Source organism: Gobius niger, assembly GCF_951799975.1.
Source record: "Gobius niger genome assembly, chromosome: 4".
Taxonomy (NCBI): Eukaryota; Metazoa; Chordata; class Actinopteri; order Gobiiformes; family Gobiidae; genus Gobius; species Gobius niger.
The window spans coordinates 35713918-35735804 of NC_136855.1; the positions used below are offsets into that span (position 1 = coordinate 35713918).

Genomic DNA, 21887 nt, shown 5'->3' on the forward strand with positions numbered 1-21887 from the left:
AAGCATTTCCTGATACTAGAAGCAGTTACGGCCGGCACTAAGAATAGTCATAGAAGAAGAAGCCCGAGTGGCACGAAACACAGCCAAGGAAATGTATTGCAAATAGCGGCTAATGCTATTGATCAGCAGCGCATCTTAACCACAGAATGGACTTATTTCTCTCACAAGCCGCTCCACAATCGCCATCAAATGCACACACACTTGACGCGGTTTCCAAACACTAGGTCCCCCAGTCCGTTTTAAATAACAAACCCCACCAAACTTAAAACCCGTGGGCCGTCACTTCTCTCACGACAGCCGGGCTTACACAGAGACTTGTTCCACAGACGTATTCGAAGAGTGCTTTCGATGGGAGCTTTAAATGGCGCCATATGGACTATACAGATGAATGGTGTCTGGTTTGGCGAATGTAGTGGAGGTGGCGTGGTCAGGGCTGCCGGCGCTCCCTCTTGGTGAGCAGGTAACACTGGATGGTCCTCAGGCGGTCTTTGGCGGGAGCGAACTCGGGCTGCAGCTTCAGAGTGGACTCGTACCAGAGCATGGCCTTCTCGAACTCCTCCTGGACACGAACACAAGGCGGAGGAGCAGGTCTATACGTTTACTTCAGGTGTTTTTATGTAGTGACAATACTCAATGTGCAATGTGACCGTTTCTGAAGAAAGTTAGATTCAATGCCTGTTGGAATATGAGATGTGTTTTCTAATTACATTTAAAAGGAACAGGCCACAGTTTTTTCCATACTGAGATATGTTCTTACCCGAGCTTGGACGAGTTGATGCGTACCTGTCTGGTCTTTGTGCGACCTAAGATGTTGTTAGCCTCTTCCAATGTATTCCTATAGCTCCAAACGGGGGTGAAGTTGGAAACTACCAAGCTCTTCCACGGGCACAAAGACCAGACAGGTACGGTTCAACTCGACTAAGCTCAAGTGAGAACATATCTCAGTACGGAAAAACGGTGGACTGTTCCTTTGGGTGCGAATACTATTTGACCTTTCAGTGACTCTTGGTGATGCTTGGGTAGTTACCATAGCACCTTTACTTACCATCCCGACGGCCTGGGATTGATTGTTATTTAGGTTTTGACTGCTGATTGAACTGTATCCACGGTTACGCATACATTCCATTCCGAAAACCTACCAGAAACCCTAACAAACCTGAAATAAATTGATCCTGAAGCATCATTGGAGCCACCGGAATGTAAAGCGAAGGTGCACAGCTAACCACTCATACAGCCACTGGGTCACTCAAATACGCACTAAAATTAACTTGCAAAGTGCACCTTTAAGGCGAGACGACGCAGGTGAGTATGATTAAAAGAATAATAATTTACAGATAAAAATGTGAAACTTTTGCTGTAGATCACTGCAAAAAGCATTTTGTGTTTTCTTGTAAAAAAAAAAAGTCCTTTTATGAATAAAAATGACCAAAATTGCCTTTGTTTTAAGCGACAAAATCTAAATAAGAGATAGAACAAAGTGTATTTAAGGATTAATTCTGTTGTTATATTGGCTACAAAGATATTTTTGGACCTTCTTTACTTTTTAAATAATCTGCAGTAAAAATAAATCTGCAAAAATTCCAATTTCACCTGGCTTTTTATATATGAGCATAAAGCTCAATAGATCAGGCTCGGAAAATATCTCCCCGAATGGAAATAACATTACTTGGTTTACAGCGTCATCTCGGTCACTTTTCTTGCTCCACATGGATACCAAACATGTCAATATTTCAGAATAAACTCTGAATAAAGATGAGAAAGTGCCTTGCTGTTGTAGTTATTTTCTGGATATATCTCCGGCTCGCAAGCGGAACAAAACCTCATAAAATAAGCATCGTAAAGGGTTCGTTTTTCAAGCGAATATGTTAAGGGACAAAAAAATTGCCAAAAATCTCAACATGGATCGATATTTTCAACTGTTGTGTCTCGAATTAAGACCTGATTTTTAGCACAATTAATGAAATAATATTTTTCTTTTAGCATTTTCCAGCTGATCCCACTTGAGCTATCTCTTGTCAATTTTGGTTTAAGTCCGAACAGTAGGATACATGAGGAGGTTTACCATTGCTATATAGACGTTGGCGAGTGTGAAATGGTTGACCACAAAGTGCGGGGCGATCTCCACGGCCATGCGAGCCACGGTCAGGGCGTCCTCCCACAGACGAGCGTTCTGGAAGATGTTGGCCAGGCTGATCAGCGGCACGTCCTGGGACAGGCGGACAGGTTAGTCAAGTGTGGGGGACAATAGCGGAACAAGACAATAGGGCTATGGGTCATCTAGTTTTAGACTTTTCCATTCGAAACATGTTTGTGAACTGCACAAGGAGAGGCGTACCTTCATGTGGTGTGGGGCGGAGTTGAGGGCTTGTCGCAGACAGTCTATCGCTCTTTTGCCTTGGCCTTTCACCCTCCAGTACAGAGCGGCCATACTGGACAGCACCCACGAGGTCTGGTTCTGCACAAGCGAAGCAACGCCATTATAAAACAATGTGCTGTGAAATGAGCCTTTACAGTTTGTTACAAGTGTAGGGTTTTATCTACGTGTTTACAACGGGCCTCACCTTCTCCAGGACTTTCGCGATGCGGGTGCCCACCTGCTCAAAGGACTGAGGAGGGAACTTATCTTTACCCAAGTTCTGAAGCACCTGTGCAACCAGACAACACAAAAGTTAAAGTGCATATGACACATTAGACGACACTATGCTTAAGATTTTGCTAAAAAAATTAATCAATATAAATCTAAAAATAAATCAAAATAAATTAACCCTGTTTTTGTTTAACATTTTTTGTAACGTTTATTAATTCACTTCCTTTTTGGACACTGACAGGAAGTGGCACAGATAGATACAGACAGCGTCTCTGGAATCGCCCATATATGGTCATGTTTAAAAACAGTGAAGGAGGAAAACAATTTGGAGAAAAATCTCAACTTTTTCTAATTATTCAACAAATGCTGAATTATGAATATAGTTTCTACTAAATAAAGATACAAAGACATAAAAAAACGGAGAATGCTAACATGTAGCATCATGTTAGCATTCTCCGCTATTTATGTTATTTATGTATTTATGCTAATGCTAACGGTTAGCTAGCGCTAGCTACGACTGCCGTTTTTTTTTCACTTCTACTGAACAATCTGCTGTGAGAAAATATCCATATTGACCCGATTTACACTTGACTTTATTTATATGTGATAAATAAGTTCATATTCCACCAAATGGCTAAAAAGAGTGGAAAATTGTGTTTCTCTAAAGATTCTATATTCCCCTTTGGCAAAGCCACGCCCATTTCTATGACGAGATGCCGTCTGATCTGTTGTCATACCAAGTATATTATGTCAATGAGAAATGAGTGAGTCAGAATACTATGGAATTTTACCTCTAACTGTGTCATTAACTTTTCGTCATTAAATTGCTGTTTCACTGAAATGAAACTGATTATTGCTTACAACAGATGTTAACCCTCAAACTAAGTCAAAATTACAAAACTTGTCAAATGCACTTTAAACCACCTCCTTAATTAAAAAAAAAAACCTCCTGATAATCAATTGTGTGAAGATGTATACTGCTGACCAGTGAGGTGATGCAAAAAAAAGTTCTGAATAGCCAATCTAGCAAAATAAGAAGTTGAGGCTCATACACATGATTTTGGGGATGGCAGCACTTATTTTACCTGTCGCAAAAAATATTTCTGATGTTCGGAAAAGAGACTTTATCAGAAGTGGTCATTAACAGAGTAAATTTACTAATATACTGTTCTTGTGTAGAGTTTTTGAGAAGTGTTTATTTTTTCTTTACCAAAGAAATGCAACAAAGTAAAAAGTAACTTTGGCCATACGTTTTGTTCGTTTTACAAAGCCTAACTATGCACACTCCAGAACTGTAGGTGGCGCTGTGCGGACGTAGAGTCAAATGCCACTGACTCACAACAAGGAAGAAGGCTTGTCCCCGCGAGGTGAATTTGGGCGCGATTTTTTTTGTTTTTGAAGCTGCAAAGTTATTCATACCACTTATTAAAACCGATTTGTACTTTCTACTTATTACTTAGTATCTTCTACAGAAAATACTTCAGTACTTTCAGTGAAAAATTGACTGAACAACTACTTGTGTTGGAATAATATTCGACCAGTAAAATCTTTCAAGTACTTTGACCACTGCTGGATTTTATCACCAAAGGCTGTGTGCATATCAAAGTTTGGTTGGAGCTCCCTCTGCTGGCAGTTGGAGGATCAAACATGCTGAAAACAAAGTGCAAGCCTCTATTTTTAGAGTGTTCCAAGTGTTCCAAGAAATTGACTTCCAAGTCAATTTCATATAAAAATCATGGAAATACTTTGTGTGTGATTTTGGACGAGGGAACAACTTTATAACATGGTTCAAAGCTAAAAAAAAGTTGAATTTGCATAATGTATCCTTTAATCTTAAAATAAGCAACTTGGGTGAAGTGGCTTTAAAACGTTGACAAGCCTTTGTTTATGAGATAGAACTAGGAGATGAAAGCCTTAATTCTTAAGGAGCACTTGTCGTTTGCACGATTCAATGAGATTCAGACTTAATTCACTTCTGTGGTGAAAGCATAACTGGATAATTGTAGGTGTCAGTGTCTGCTAATTGGACTAAATGTTAGTTTCTCGGATTGAAGTGTGACTATGAATTGGCTTTTGAACAGTCAGTGTGGAGTTTCCGCAGCTGCGTTCACATAAGTACCCGGGCTCCTCCAGCACAGAGACGGGAGGGAATCCCCATATTACCATAATCGCCAAGTTTGTTTGGTTATAGACGCTTCGGGCTACTTTAGGGGGTTTACACAATTTTCGAAGGTTCTTAGAGGCTCTGACGTGTGTGAGTGAGTGTGTGGGTCTCCCCGGTCACCTCTTTCAGCTGGCTCTCCCCGGTGTAGTGGATAGCGGCGCGGTTGGCCACGCCTCCCAGATGGTCCAGGGTGTGCATGCTCGCAGCCAGGTTAGCGTTACACAGGGGCTCGGCGGCAGGCTCCTGGAGCGGGGTGGCAAAGTCTATGTGCTCCGTGATACTGAGGAGGAGAAGGAGAGCGAGAGAGAAGGGATTGTTTTTATAAATGAAGTTAATCAAATATAGGCCTGGGAATCTGAATCTAAGAAACATTTTGAACAATATATGGGCAAAAATAAATATCTCATTATCTGTGGACTTTCTCGATAATCATGAAGATGTGACATTTTGGCAAATAATAAGAAATTTGCAAAAATATGCAAAAACATCTTAATTTAGATTGCTTTGTCCCACTCCACTTTTACTCACTCTATGTTTTTGGCGGACACAGCGAGCCAGGTGCTTGCCACAGTGGTGAGGTCCACTCTGCGGGTCCTCTGGCACTCCTCTGGTCCGGGCCAGCCCAGACTGTGGTAGTCCCTCCAGCGGCCTGCGCACATCAGGGGAGGTTCAGCAGGGTTTCAAACAGAACTGTTAGTGTCACTTGAGCGTGCAGTCGACCTGAGGGTCCCGGAGAGGGGATGGTGGGCCCGCTGATCTCTAAAACAGAGTGTCCTCCTGGTAGACCCTCTGTGATCTGACCCTCGTCACCGCTGCCCAGGCTCTCTGCGCCCTCGGCCCTCGCCTTCTTCACCCGCTTTACCTGGAAGGTGATCTGAAAACACACACTTCATCATGTAAGTACATGTGACTCTCGCCTCGCTGTAGTGTCCCGACTTACTCGGTTTTTGGGCCAACTTTCAGTCCATTCTGACAAGCCACAGCCCAAATAGAAACATGAATTTGAACATACAAGATTTAAGTTTGATCTCGTTGTGTAATATAATATTAACATACATTGATAAGAGTTCTGTTGATACAAGCATTGATTGGTTAAAGGTCCTGCACTCAAATTCTTTTACCAGTAGTGAAATAAAATCCATCAGTATATTGAAAATGTCAAATTTAATGCTTTTAACGCTATTTCCATGCCCAAAATACAAATTTTTTAATGCCACAAACACATTTTTAAATATCTATGCATGTATTATTTTAAAAGATGTGCATTAAACATTATGCATTGAATTTAACATAAGCATTGTGGAAAAAATGTGAACCTCTGAGTTAATGAGTGTAAATGACAAAAATGTCAGCAATGAAATGTGTTTTAGTTTTGTTTTTGTTACTTTGAACGTACTGAAGGGGCAAACAATGCTGGACAATGATACTAAAACAATAGTTACAACAGATACAGGCGGCATCTCCGGAATCGCCCATTATGGTCATGTTTGAAAACAGTTAAGGGGGAAAAAAAGTTGGAGAAAAATCTAAACTTTCTCTAATTATTCAAAAACTACTTTAACAAAAGCTGAATTATTGATATAGATTTCTACCTAATCAAAAATCAATAATCAATTCTGAATGTTACTGGTAACCAATGCAGGGAGGCTAAGAATGGGGTTATGTGGTTGTATCTGTTAGTGCCGCTCAAGAGCCATAAATACATAAATAATGGAGAACGCTAACATGATGCTAAATGTTAGCATCATGTTAGCAACTTCTTGTTGATACCAAAGATTTGTATTTAATATTATGTAGCTTTTTGTCATTGATGTGCGTCTGTCAAACAACGATACACACCTTACATGTTGTAAATATGATACAGAAAATGGAAAAAGTCAGCCCTACTCAAACTACCTAAAGTATGATGATGTCTTTTTGCCGGGTGTCACAGAGCCACTCACCCACTCCGCTCCCTCATCGTCCTCGCAGTTTCCGAAGCAGGGTCCTCCCCCCGCCCGGGACCCCATCACCCGCTCGTTCTTGAGCACCCGGATGCCCCGCAGGTCGCCCCGTTTGCCGCCCACGTCCAGAGCCCCCTCAAAGGCCCCCATCAGGTCCTCCTTCAGCTGCCAGTCCTCCTCCCCGTCCGAGGAGAGCGCGCCCATGGGGACGGCCCCCAGCCCTGGAGACGGTTTCTGCTGCGGGGCCCCCACCTCCTCTGAGCCGTTACTGTCCATGATGACCTCTGCAGAATGAGGGAGGGGGGCGTGGGGGGGTGTATATGTTTAGGATTCTCCATAAGGCTCTGCTTTTTCCTTGCCGATAAAGGAAGCTAAGAGACATTTGTGTGTTTCCTCGTTTTATTGCTGGGAATTTCTCTGATTGATCATCTTTTGTACGCACAGATCTTAACTTTTTGCATAATGCACCTCTAAATAAAAGTCTATTGCTTTTCATTTATTTTTTTCAACAATGGCCAAACTCTCCAAAGGAATAAATCATAGACAGCAAACAGTCACTGCAGCAAGTTAGCACACAGGGCCTATAATAACAGAACGAAGAAATGTTATCTCTTTCATGTCTTCTGTGCATTATCCATAATTATCTATGTGCTGGCTAAGGTTTAGCATCTTTATACAGGTCTCGCTCTTCTTTTTATTCACATAATGTGGTACGGGACTGGTGCTATGCAGAATTGGCAGCTATCCCGAGTTCAAGTATCTGCATCAGATTGGAAAAATGTGACTAGAACAATCCTAACTTTGGATTAGGAGTGGAAATTGTGATACAACATCCCAGTATGAAGTGGGAAACATTTTTTTTAATTTGATGAAACAAAAAAAATGAAATGTTTTGAAAAAAAGAAAGAAAGTAGACTTTACAAAATCGTCATACTTTCAAACAGCAGTGAGTCGTCGAGCTCAGCAGCCGTCTGTGTGTCCAACTTCTCCTCGCTGGACTCCCACTCCTCCAGGTGGATCCCCAGCTCCTCCTCGGCCAGGCACACTCCTCCCTCTGTGAGAGACAAGCCACAAAGCACTAGTTTAAGCCACCTTTCCAGTGAACACGGTTCTACCGCGCACGCCACGATCAACGGACTCGCCTTGTCACATATCGACTCTACCCAGTACATGCTTGTTTTTCCACTACACGGCCCACCCACAGTTGTTGTGGCGGCGCCCCCGCAGATGTGCCTCATAATGTCATTAAAAGTTTTGTAAGCCGTGTTGAGAACAAATGTGGACAAATGCTGCCTTCTGGTGGGGGTTATGGACTCATTCACAGGTGCCAAGGGAAATAGTAGAGGAAGAAGCAGCTAAAAGACAACTATGAAGATAAGCAAGCTAATGTTGCACTGACATTGGCTAAATGCTAACATCAGCTGTATGATGTGAATTATTAAATCAGTATGACCTTCGTGTCAATAGTGAGGGCTGTCCTCTCTCTCGTTGCCAATCAGACGGCAGCGTCACGTCAAGCTAGTCACGGTTTAGCGCTTTGGCCACAGCCAGAGGTCGGTGCCAAAACTTATACCTGGTCAGGCTGGTTTGGCCCTGGCCTCGACAGTCAAAAAAGCTCTCCCAACCAGGTTGACCAGGCACTGGCCTGTGCAGAGTCTGCCAGTGGAAAAGTGGCTTGAGTGTCTTAGCTTTCAAAACACCTGGCATTGGTCTAACCAGCACTGGCTTACTGTTTCAGATCAGTTTTCAGTAAAAAAAAAAAAAGAAGCACAGTGCGGGAAATTTCACTTTGGTGAAGGGGCACAGACTCAAACTCAACAAGTAATACAACTTAACAACTAATGGAGAGTTGTAAAAGTGGGCTTGACTGCTCAGAATGTGAAGCAAAGACCTAGAAAGAATGGTGTTGACAAAAGTTCTTAACCCGTCACTGGTAGTCAAGTGTTGCGGATGTTTCCCCTCTCATCCTTTAAACAACTCCAGGTATGTTATTGGTGAGACAAGACTAGAACATGTCCATAAGCTAATCTCAAGCAGCTCACGGATAGAAAGTTTTACCCGAACTTTCTGTGCTGTGTAAACATTAACCTTTCAGAGCGGAAGGACTGCTGTGACTCTACGACTCCAGCGCACCGCCGTATCCGGGGCGATTAGTGCCTGAGCGAGACGCTGCACTCTCAGAATAGTTTATGGCAGCAATATTTAGCTTTGAGGAGCAAAATAGACGGCTAAATTGGGCACCGCTATTTTTTGCATTATGAATTATTGAGGGGCAACATTCCCTCACTTGAATGCACTTTTCTCTGCGAGTGAAACAAACAGAAAAGGCCTCACCAGAGCAGGGTCTAAGAGGCTCAGGAAAGTTTTATACAAGAGCATAGGTCTAAAATGACTGCCTATTTGAAATGAGCATCGTAGTGTATATACTTGTGCTGCAACTCTTGATACAATATCTAACATGATTCATAGAGGCACATGGGTCAAATGCAGAGGATAAATAACCCCATGGGGATGAGGAAGTTGGAATTTAAATAGTTTGTGACACATGACACATTAGAGGAATTGCAATTCAATATTGTTATTAGTATGGAGTGGGAAAAGTTTTCAAAAATATTTAATATCCAACATTGGGTGAGGTGTTGTTAAGTGCCTAAATATAGGGGTACGATGCTGCCCTCTCCTGTCCTGGCAGAGTTTGGTCCAGTAGACACATTTCATGGTAGATATAAAAGAGAAAGATCATGATCAGGATATATCTGACGGTAAAACCAGACCAGACAAAATATGGGGAAAAGTAATTTAAAGCTATTTTATACTTTTTTTAAATGGCTTTGTGACACGTGTTTGACTGCTTTATTTCTCCTCCATTGTGATCAGTCACGGCTATTGAGACTTGAGATGTACGTGGGATCGGGATGAAGATGCCACAGAAGAAAGGGATATTAGCTTTTAACCACTTTTATATAGTGTTTTTCTTTGCTGTGCTGTTGTTAGCACCATGCTAAGGAACGCTAGAAGGCTATGCTACATCGGAGTTAATCTAAAACACAAAGCCAGAGTCCTCTTCTCGCAAAGATAATCTACTGAAGCAACAGAGAAGCTTCATTTTTATTATTTATGCGAGATGCCTTTCTTTGTGTGTGCTAAATATTGTTATAGTTTGTCTAAAAAAAGAGTAAAATAGTGTGATTCACATAACAGATTTCCTTTCTCTCTTGTGTGACGTGTTGCCGTCTGTTTCAAATCTGAGGGAACTGTCAACCATCAAAGCCTCTGTGTCCTGTTCTTTGTTTTTTCCAACATAGAAGGAGAGCGTGACTAAATGAAAGACACAAACTCTAGTTGGCCGACACTCGCTTGTGCTCACAATCTGCCCACTGTGGTGTTGCTGACTTCTTGCTGTTGTGAAAATGTCAAATCAAAGCCCAGAATTTAGTTTAACTTGAGAAAACAGTGCTTCAGACAGTGCAGGAACACAAATATGCTAGCCTTCCAAGTAAGCGTTATCGTCGCGCTTCCTAGTGGGTTGATCTCCAAGAATGTCAACATGGAAACCATCTGTGAAAGCAGTGAACTCTGGCCTCATGACAAGTTTCTGGATGACATGATTGGGAAAAAGCATGTGTTCAGCTTCTCACGTGAGCAGGCCTGGCGGTGGGACAGGTTGTAGAGGAAGGGGTAGAATTGAAGGCAGCGCAGCAGGGGCAGACTGGACAAACACTGCCCACAGGACGAGAAGGAGGAGGCGGCCGCGGAGGAGGAGAGGGCGGTGTCCAGGACGGAGCGGAACACGTCCAGAGCTCCAGTGATGTTCCCCTGGGCCACGTGTACGCTCACCAGGCTCAGGAGGGAGTGAGGCTGTGCACAACGAGAACGCCACAAGATTACAGCAAATGAAGACGAGCCACAAGTGTCAAGTGTTCGGTTTCAAAGCATCAGCAAATAAGTTTGGTGTTGATGCAATGACATTTCTGCCTATCATTCATCAGATTTAACATTGTAACTTCTCTGTTTTCAATGTTCAAACTGCAACACTATTTAAATATTTATCATGGATCACATTAACGTTCTCCATTAGCTTTAAGACAGTGGTTTAGTAATCGATTTCAGTTGGGTGTGTTTTCGAGTTAAGACATGGTTTAAAATCAATGGCCGCAGGCTGCTCTGCTTTGTGATGACGACACCAGGGGCCTCCATTGCTGTAGTATCTCTATATAGCCGACCCCCTTGGAATGCATTGCACTTTAGACACGTTAAAAACAACTTTAAAGCCTGGTTTCTAATTTTCCTCAACTTTCTATTGCTAGATATACCTCCTGTGATAAAAAACCAGGCTGGTTTTGGTAATAACCATTTTTAATGAGGGTCGGACGGTTAGCATTAGAGCTGCGCGAACTACACGTCACACAAGGGCAGTGAAGATAACGCCCTTATGCCCTTTTTAGGAACATGCTTCGTGAGAGCTGGGGAGGAGGAGTAGTCTGTAAATCCGCCATGATTTCCCCTTCGAACGTGGTCATTATGGCAAACGGGAAGGAGTGAGGAGGAGTTGTCTATTATTTTTTACGGTCTATGTTTAAAATTACATATTTTAAGGAGCTACACCTGATATTTTTTTGCGTGAAGTTTGCGCGGTATTATGATTTGTTGATTTTGTGAATGGTCAACCCAATATGTGATGAAAAGGGGGATGTTATTTACACATAGTGACTCCGTAGGACTGACTCATGACAGTAGAAATACCCATTTCCTCACATTTTGCCTAAAAAGGTTTAAAATTAGGTATAGTCCCTTGAAAATACAATTTAAGTAAATTAAAGACCTGGTTTGACCCTGATCTAGGCCTGGTGGTACTTGGAAAGGCAGAGATTGTATGAGGTGGTACTTGGTGCTTTTGAGGAAAGATTGAGAACCACTGCTTTAAGACAAACTTGCCCATCTCTATAGCCTTTACAAGCCTTGCACACTGTTTGTCTGTGGCAGAAAAGGAAATCAGGGTTGGTAAAAACTTGGTAAAACTAGCATGGCATTTTTGTGCAATTGGCTCTACTTTTAAAGCTAACAAAATAAACCTTTATGTCCTGAGCAAGAATTTGACCCAATATTAGTAACAATCAATCCCAGTCAAATGAAATTATTTGAATTATTAGAGTTCAAAACAGCTAATTATTCACAAAGACTGCAGTTATTTCTCCGATACCTCTGACGCGTTGAGAGCCAGCGACTGCTCCAGGAGAGCGTACGCGTTGGAGTGGAGTCCGTGGTGCAGCAGCAGGTTAGCTGCGTTGGTGAGGGGCAGGGAGCGGTGTGACGGAGGGGCCGAGCTCAACACCCTCCTCAGGCACTGCAGCGCCCGGCTGCCGTTACCCTTAGCTCGCCAGAACAGCGCCGCCTCGTTCAGGAGCAGCCAGCGCGGCACGGACGACTGCGGCATCAGAAAACACAGTGGTAAGACATTCTAGAGGAAAATATGGTTTACTGAGGAGTTCTAGTGTGAGAAGGAGAAAGAAGGCCTGATTTATTCAGCTTTTAATCCCTATCTGGGGCTTTCTTTTCCAATTCATTCAGGGTAAAATTATAACAACATGTGTACGATATGTAACTACTCAAAGGTAAATTTAGAAAGGAATACTGCATTGAATTATACAAGGAAATAAAAATGTATTCTCACTTCTTTTAAAGCTTGGGCGATTCTGCTGCCGACCTGCTCCAGAGTCCATCCCCCACTACGCAAATCCAATATCTGTAAAGAACAAAGAAAAGGTTCTAAATCTCTTAACTGCAGCTCTGATTTGTTTGTAGCTCTCAGTGGTGGTCAAAGTACATTGTTTCTTTAGTTGAGTGAAAGTACAGATTATGCTAGTCAAATCTTACTCCAATAAAAGTAAAAGTTGCTTACTCAAATGATTTTACTAAACCAAAAGATAAATAAACACCGTTATACATCAGTTCACCTGTGCAGCAAAAGGATCTGGCAGCTGGTTCCCCTCCAGGGGCCAGTCCAGAGAGGCGGGGAGGTGTGAGGGGTACGGCTGGAACACCGGCCCACAGTCGGGAACAGCATTGGTCTGAGGGGGACTGCCTTCGTACAGGAAACTCGCCACTGGGCTGTAGGGAGGAAAAGCCCAGACATGTGGACACAGATATCGAGTATTCGACGTCAAAATGCTCGTGATAAACAAAGTGTGGGGAACCTGAGGCCGTGCGTTTCAGGAGGAATGTAGTAGGTGGGCAGTTGCCCAGCAGGGGGCACACTGGGGTATTTAGAGGCGCAGTCGGACCGCTGCGGCCACAGCGTTTTCTCGATGTCCTGGTGGAAACAGAAAATTAACATTTGAGAGCAGAGTAACACGATTATACTGTTGCTACAACTGAGGGTAGATTTTATTGATTTATCAACTGATTCAACTGGATAAATTAATGCGAGACACTGCAGCTAAATACGCAAAACTAATTTAGAGATTTTCCCAAATTGCCAATATATACAGTGACAATGTTGTGTTTCAACCAACAAAGGCGGGATTTTCTGTTGTTTTTTTCCATTGACCACTGCAAGAAAAATCTATTTCACCTGTCTCCCCTTAACTACTAGATGAATAGAAGTATCTCAGGCTTCATAGGTCTAAAGAGTGCCTCCCATACTCCCACATTTGTCCATGCGTCTCCTCGCGCACCTGTGTGTGTTGAAGGCTTCCCCACAGCGCGGCCGCCGGGTCCTGCTCTTTGGTGACCGAGCGGTGGAGCCAGGCAGAGGGAGCGCTCTGGTTAGAGCTGTGTTCAGACACCAGGGCCACACTGGACGCCACAGACACCTCCTCCCCAAACTGAGGACACAAAATACACGGGTCACAGGGGTGTCTAAGGTGAGCTACAAGACACTTTATTTGTAAACATTTGTTAACCTTTTGCTTATTTCTCCAGAACTTCCCGCTGCTATAAGGGACCTAAACCTCTAAAACCGAAAAATGCTGTTCATAAATTCTATAAAAGAGGTTATATTTGAGCAATACTGCTTTGTAGTATTGTTGCTCTTTAAATTAAATTCTTTGTGTGAGGACTGTTCATTCTTGTTCAGAGTGATGCCTTTGCATTTGCGTAGGACTCACTTGTACAAACTGCACATGCTCGAACAGGTCTCCTCTGTGGTAGCGCACAGGCAGGTCGAATGGACAGTTGAGGCTGCGCTGCTGCGGACCCAGACCACACATCTGATGGTTTCCTGTGGAACAGTCGGCATTTCAGATCATCACAAGGACAAAAACTGTCAATTTTAGCTGTATTCTATCATCATCAGGGTGAGTGTCCTCTGAACTCATACCGAGCTGGGCTTCCTTGGCCATCTGTGTCTCATGGATTATATTGCGCAGAATCTGTTCTTCCTGCAGAAGTTTGTGTTTGTCTAACGCCTCCTGCTGGCGGAGGTAATGGTCATGCTGCTTCTGATACTCCTTTAACTCGTTTAGGGTTCGCTGCAAAGATCTGGGGATAAAAGCACAAAAACGATGAAGGCATTCCCAAATATACTCACACTGTGCAGGTCCTCGGCGTGATACTACTGATGCACCCGTCGCCCTGAGCCATCGAACATGGTAACATCTGTGTGCTTGTTTTACCTGCTTTGACTGACCTCTGCTCCTTAACCGTGCAGCAACGTGCTCCTCTTAAACATAAGGTGGAGGCCAGGAGAGTGACTCCCTGTTTGTTGGGAATGGTTAAAACTACAAGCAGTTTTACTTTTTAGATTTTAATATTTGGAATGTTCATATCTCGATAACGATATTTCTTTCAGCCCTAATGTCAGCATTAACTGATATCAAAATCAGAGGTGAAGATGTCACAATTTACCTTTTTAACTTCAAGGACAATCAGAAGATTTTAGCTTTAAAAAAATATCTGAATGACAAAAAAAAATTGAAAATAACAAACAACTTTATAATCAGAGAGCTCGTTTTAAAGTCACACTGTGTAACATTTGGATTCTACTGATGCCAGCAAAAATAACCAGAAAAGTTTATTTCAGAGGTGGGTTAATTAAAGAATGGATTGGAATGAGGACCTTGCCTATTTAAATCTCACATTTGGCTGCCTTTAGTCAACATCTCCATGAGCTGGAGACGCCCTGCTCCCAGTAGTTGATCAGGTCTGAGGAGACGTTTTTTGGTCACTTTTTAGGTATTTTTCAACAATAGAAATCTCTGTAATAGAATAAATGGTTGTATTCTATTCTATCTATTGGGAGAAATGTTTTAGGGTGTGGTTTTAATAAAGCTCAGCTTTAGAGAAGTAATCATAATCTATGAGACCGATCGAAATGAAAGTAATCATTTGGACAATTGTTTGATGTTTCATTATAAAAGAACTAATAACAGTATTACTATCTGTGGTGTAGTAGTGGAAGCATCAGTGGTGTAAAAGTGGAAGTATCTGTGGTGCAGTCGTGGAAGTAACTGTGGTGTAGTAGTGGAAGTATAAGTGGTGTAGTACCGGTGCTGAGCCTCCAGGCGCTGCTCCAGTTTCTGCTGACACAGGACGGCGTGCTTCCTCCTGATGGCCGGCTCGAAGTCCGGCAGCGTCTGCAGAGCCTGCTCGTAACACAGCACCGAGTGGTTGTACTCGCCCAACATCTGACGCACAGCAAGACGAGCGTTAGACAACACGAAAGGAACTCTACTCACAAACTGTAGGATTTAGAATGGCAAGTGTAGAACATTTTATACAATGATACTGTATCTAAAATGTCAGGATTCTTTTATTCCTAATATCATTCAACCCTTTGGCAAAACAAAAACGTTATCTTTATGTAGGACAATAAAGCCACTGACAGCGTAGATATTCCCCAGGGTGTAGTGGCTGGTGAAGAGGTCAGAGGTCAGGTCCAGGGCGGCGTGAGCCAGTATAGCAGCGTCGGCAGAGTAATGGGCGCGGTGCAGGATGTTCGCCATGTTTACCAAAGCCACGTCCTTGTTTTGCCTGCGAGAAGAGCACACAGAGAAACCCGTGTCAACATTACAGATACGGGACAGCGCGGTGCCTTCAGGTGCGGGTCGTTTACCTGGGAGAGAAATGCAGCGCTCGGACCACGCAGTCCACCGCCTTCTGAGGCTCGTTCTTTATCCTCCAGAAGAACGAGGCCATGTTATACAGCACCCACGAGGACGAATTCTGAAAAACAAACAGCAAATGGGTCACATTATAGGATAACAACTACTTTGTTCTGGCAATGGATTACGCTTCTTCACTTCATATGGTTCTAATAAACCCCTTAACTCCCACCTGAACCAAGCACATTTTCTCCAGTTTGGCTTTAACCCAGTCCAAAAGCTTCTGGGAAAAAAGCTGTGAAAAGAGCAACAAAACTGAGACGAAAACAATGATGGAAATGTGACAAAAAAGTAAGAAAACATTGACAAAAAAGTGACGAAAAATTTATGAAAAAGTGGCAAAAATGTGACAAGAAATTGACGAAAAAATGACAAAAATGTGACAAAATGTGACAAAAAATGACAAAAAAAAAAAAATGGATAAAAAAATGTCAAAAATGTGATAAAAAAATGACCAAAAAAATGACAAAAAAATGACAAAAATGTGACAAAATGTGACAAAAAAATGGATAAAAAAATCACAAAAATGTGACAAAAAATGACTGAAAAAAAAGACAAAAATGTGACAAAATGCTACAAAAAAATGACAAAAAAATGACAAAAAATGTGACAAAAAATGACAAAAAAATGACAAAAAAAAAGACAAAAATGTGATGAAAAAAAATTACGAAAAAATTACAGAAATGACCAAAAAATTACGAAAAAATTACAGAAATGACCAAAAAAGTTACAAAAAAGTTACAAAAATGAGTTGAATACCCAACAAAAAAATGATGGAAAAAAATTTGATGACGTGAGGAAAAATATCCTCTCGGTTCAGGCGGGAGTTAAGAGGTTAAATAAGGTTTATGTCTGGGGGATAAGGGTTTTTTCATTGTTAACTCATATACATGGATGTTCGAGCGCTCCATTGTCAACATCTCAGACATAAATAGGTCCAGCTCATTTGCTTCTACTCCAGGTGATAACTTGGTTCCCCCGTGCAGGCAGGACTCACCCTCTGCAGCGCGAGATGGATGCGATGGCCCACTTCATTTAGACTGCGGCCCAGTTTTTGAGATAAAGAGTGAAAAATGGGATCATCTTTCGAAAGCAGAGGCGAGGTGAGGTTCGCTCTCTCCTGGACCCCCTGGAATACGAATAAAACGTCGCATTGAGAAACTATTCTGAAAGGTAAAAGCGCCGGTCGTTTCGTTTTTTCCTCCGTGAATACTCACTCTTAAATGCTGGAATGCGTGGATGCTGTACGGGAGCTCGAAGGCTTTGGTGCAGTCGGGTCGTTCCAGGTCCGGAGGCAGAGCGGACCGCAAGTCCACGTAATCTTCAGGACTGAGGAGCGGGGAAAGTTCAATCCATGATTCATTTCAATGTTCAGATACAATATCTTTACGCCACAACCGCAACAGATCTATATTTATCATTTGTAAAGATTTGCTGACAGGACACACAAACTGGACCAACAGAGAAAGTATAAATAATTCAAAACATGTACGTGAATGTGTTTTATTCCACATAATTCCGTTCTTTTAATGAATGTGTGGAATAACGCTGTTAATGCAGCTCATTGCCTTACAGAAACCCTGCGTTAGTGACCAGCTTGTTACACCGACTCCTGGAAAAAGATTCACTTTTACGTTATCCTGCTATAGGAGCAAGAAGACTCACCAGTTCATCTGACACATGCATGAGACGAAGCTTGAGCACATAACTCCACCCTGAGAAACTGTCCAATTTCCATTACAGAGCAGTGCTGATGGATATTGACAGTAATGAATATATGTATATTTATTTTTTTTTTTCCGATGGTGATGTTTTGGCAAAAGTCTAGCGCTGAGCGATTTGACCAAAAGACAAAATGCCTTTTTTTCCCCTAATTTGGATGATTTCTGATGATTATTAAAATTCACTTTTATTCGATAATAACAGGAAACACTGACGCCATCAATTCTATTCCATCCATTTAGGCCAATGCATTACAGTTGTTTTACTAATAGTAAATAGCAGCTCCACAGTGATCTCAAGTCAACCCTTGCAATTAGGCCTGTCACCATAACAAATTTGAAGTTCAATATAATGAGGCAGGAAAGTACTGCCATAAACAATATTATTGACTCTAACAATACTGGATACTGTCAACTCTCAGGCATGAAAATGGCAGTAAAGCTTTGTTCTAAAAGTGCATAATCATATCCTGAAATACCACACAACGTGCAATAAACAAGAAATATAATTAAACTCAAATTGCTTCAGTTAAAAATCAAAGTTTTACGAAGGGGGAAATGCTAATAAATGTACAGACGATACAGTAATTATCATGCTATTCCGTGCTGTGATTGCATGGGGGTCATTTCCCTTAAAAGTCCTTAGAAAACCAATTTCTTTATAATAAAAGTTTAGAATAAACATTATCATTATAAGAGTGTGAGTGGCCATAACATACTCGCACACTGCTGACCTTAATTGACAGCCGTTTCCATGGAGACTGACAGACTCCGGGGTAAGGGGGCGGAGTTTAGTGTGGTGCTGTCAGGGAAGGACAGCAGCTGATGATTTTGGCCAGAACAAGCGCTATTTTTGCCGAATAAAGTGCCATACGCTCGTAAACACAACACATGGCTTTTGTAAAGTAGCAAAGGGTCGTCAGAAAGTCGCTGGGTCATCGCTGCTGTTATTCTGCTCTTATGCTGTAAACTATCGCTATGGAGCAGTCTGAAAAGCTGCAGAATTGGCTGTGCAGTGCTGACCCGATTTCACAATTCAGCATATTGTCGCCTTAAGCCCGAACTAATCAGTCTGTAACAAATGTGGATAAATGTGGATAAACCTGTAAGACAATGAGCGACGCTGTGACGCTACTCCACCAAAACAACCGAACCATGAGCAGTGAATCATTTCCCACATGAGCTGAGAGAGAGTGAGCGCAGACCTGATGTGCTTGCTCTCCAGAGAGATGTACGTCCCGTCATAGAGGTCCAGGTCTCCCAGAGGGACCTTGGCCAGGACACAGTCTGCGTCCTCCTTATAGTGTCTCTGCTCCAGCCCCGTGTCTCGGTCCTCATTCTCCTCGATGTGGATCTTCTGAGCCACCAGCTGCTTCTGTAACACAATACAACCCGTCAGTGCAGGCTCTCAAAGGTACAGACTTCACATTTCGATAATACCTTTGGATAAGTTTCTGCACAAAAGTAGACAACTTGCCTCTAGTTTTTTGAGGTAGTTGACACGAGCCTCTTGTCTCATGAAGATCACCACGTCATGAGGGTGCTTGAGGTTCAAAGGAGAGTCCACCTGGAGAAAACATGAAACTAAGCAACAGACAAAAACGGAACAATCACCGGAACACATGGACGCAAAGCCTTTCCCATTACAATATTTGATGTCAAAATCAGACGGGACGTTGTGGTCAAAACCTTATAAGCACATTTCAAAACTTTCATGGAGCAACACACGGTAATGTAAACAAAAACAAAAACTATCTGCTAGTTCGCGATGATAAAAAGGCTTTGGAAATAGGATAAAAAGGATAAAACGTCACATTTATACGTCTCCTTTTTTTCTCCATGAATCGCAGCTTTTACAATAAAACATATTTCCATTCATGCTGATGTAAATTTATTTTTATGTATGTTATTTTGTGTCCGAAGACATAAGGCAATCGCTTTTTACGATTGCTATGGAGATTTTTTGTTGAATTGACAAAACGTTAACCTCTTAACTCCCACCTGAGCGGATCCCATTTTCTCCAGTTTGGCTTTACCTTAATCAAAAAGCTTCTTGGGAAAAAGAAAGCACCAAAATAGCCACAAAAAATGAGAAGAAAACAAGGACGTAAGCGCGACAAAAATGTGACAAAAATTCAACAAAAATGTGACAAAAACTCAACCAAAGAGTGACAAAAATTCAACAAAAATGTGACAAAAATTCAACAAAAATGTGACGAAAATTCAACAAAAATGTGACGAAAATGTAAAAAAAATGTGACAAAAATTCAACAAAAATGTGACAAAAATTCAACAAAAATGTGACAAAAATTCAACAAAAATGTGACAAAAATTTAACAAAAATGTGATAAAAATTCAACAAAAATGTCACAAAAATTTAACAAAGATGTGATAAAAATTCAACAAAAATGTCACAAAAATGAAAGAAAAAAAGAAAAGAAAAAAAAAACATACAAAAGGTGACACAACACAGCAACAATGCGAGCAAAAAGATCAGTTTTGTGGGTTTTAGCTTTCAATTGAGGTGTTACACAGGCCTATATAATAGCCAAAGAGGACAGAATGCATTTGGTTTAGGCGGGTGGTAAGAGGTTAAAAGTTGAACTTTGTGCCAGATTTTGATCCACGGATAGGCCCAGTAATTACAGAGATATTAACCATAGACTAAACACATACATACGCATTTTTAATCTTTGACAGCTAATTCTACCCATACATTTTTGATTTCGCATGCCTTCCACCGTGAACTAAACCTAAGTAGCCTCTGGTTTATAAGAGATTTGCTTGAAAGGTAATGACTGATAAGCGTTTGGTACACGATGACATTAGTTTTATACCCCCGTAGCTAACACACACACGCATGTAAACGTATGATCGTGCCGTTTATCATTTTCCTCCCATTCAACCCGCTAATAAACCTACATTTTTAATCCAAACAAGCCAGCAAATCTGTGAGCACGAATATCTTCACATGAGTAATATCACAGATCTGCTAGGTAACACAGTTAGCGCAAGGGGAATGCTAACTAACGCTGGGAGCTAGCCAGCTGTCATACCTGCTGCTGGATTTTACCGTCCTCCGTGACCACCCAGTGAGTCGTGGCCCCCCCGGAGTCCACGGCCAGGGCACACACGAGGATGAAGAGCCTCCAGGGCAGCGGTGTTTTGCGCGAACAGATGATATTGCAGGGCGCCGAGTCAGGAGAGATCTTCCTGAGCGCCGCCGCCATCTTTGTTTGAGTATTATTGCTGTGGAAAAACGTCAACGGCCGCTTCCGGACGCACGAGGGCGCTCCAGGGCCGGTTCAGGCACGCCGAGGACGCAGAAGCAGCTGCTAAACCTTTTTTTATTTTTATTTTTTTACTTTATTTTCAATCAATATGGCATAACAAACCGTTTTACAGCTTTCTACGAATTAAGTGCACACATTGAATTAAAAAAAGTTGAATTTAAATGTATTACATGCGCTAGAGTCAAGTTTCCTAAAGTTATAAACTATAAAATCAGTCTGTATGTAACTGCAAAGGCACAGTAAAGCCACCCTGCATAATGTTTCACCCATTGACAAAATAAAATAAAGGCATTTAATTTATTTCAAATATTTTATTAAAAAATATATAAATAAAACTTGAAAAAGGTGTTTTTTCAAGTGTTTTTTTTATGTATGTTTGCTTGATCTCCCAAGATCTGACTCTAACTTAACTGAGAACAGGGACATCTCCGGCTTGTCTCCATGGAGATGTTGACTAAAGGCAGCCACATATGAGATTTAAACAAGTTCGGACAAGGCAACTTTATTTATACCGCACATTTCATACAGAAGACAACTCAATGCTCCTGTTAAGTTTTCATCCAAATTCAGGTCTTTGAAGACTGTGTTGAACTGGTCATTTGGAGAATGTTTCGTTTTGCTGCAACTGTAATACAAAACATTATCTTAAAGACACACTTAAAGGCTGCGTGCCTTTATATGATTTGAGTTGTAAATACAATGTTTAGCCTTCTTGGCCCAATGTTCACATACCATAACAACATAACATAGCAGTAACATTTTGAATTTTATCATTGTATCACTGTATCACAGATCAGTTCAAGTACTTTGATGTTGCTCTATGCTCATTCATGTCCACTATTGGCTGTGAAAGCAGGGCAACCATAAAATATGCATAACGTCATTATTTGTTAAAGTAGGCTATTGCAATAGGCTGCATAGTTTATCAATACAATATCACAACAAAGCTGCATTTCGATATATAGCAGAACAATGTTGTCCCTGCTCTATTTTTTTCTTATTAAATATGTATTCAATCGTCATAATTAATGGCTTTCTCTTGTATTGTGTTTTTCAAGCCTGTTTCATAATCTTATGC

The 21887-nt window shown here is 41.7% G+C and overlaps 1 protein-coding gene across 1 annotated transcript; it reads right to left on the reverse strand.

Annotated features, from left to right (window-relative positions):
* Positions 1 to 292: 292 nt before the first annotated feature.
* Positions 293 to 20765, reverse strand: ttc17 (tetratricopeptide repeat domain 17). The gene is made up of 25 exons (XM_079554672.1): positions 20573 to 20765; positions 18994 to 19083; positions 18722 to 18891; positions 17013 to 17124; positions 16793 to 16924; positions 15747 to 15856; positions 15517 to 15664; positions 15179 to 15318; positions 14013 to 14173; positions 13801 to 13913; positions 13369 to 13518; positions 12889 to 13004; positions 12649 to 12802; positions 12366 to 12437; positions 11895 to 12119; positions 10333 to 10552; positions 7629 to 7748; positions 6695 to 6978; positions 5472 to 5625; positions 5280 to 5400; positions 4872 to 5031; positions 2562 to 2645; positions 2336 to 2455; positions 2063 to 2206; positions 293 to 559 (listed from the first exon to the last, which is right to left on the reverse strand). Exons 1-25 carry the CDS (start codon positions 20744 to 20746, stop codon positions 428 to 430), a joined length of 3606 nt encoding a protein of 1201 aa, XP_079410798.1. The 5' UTR covers positions 20747 to 20765; the 3' UTR covers positions 293 to 427.
* Positions 20766 to 21887: the final 1122 nt, after the last annotated feature.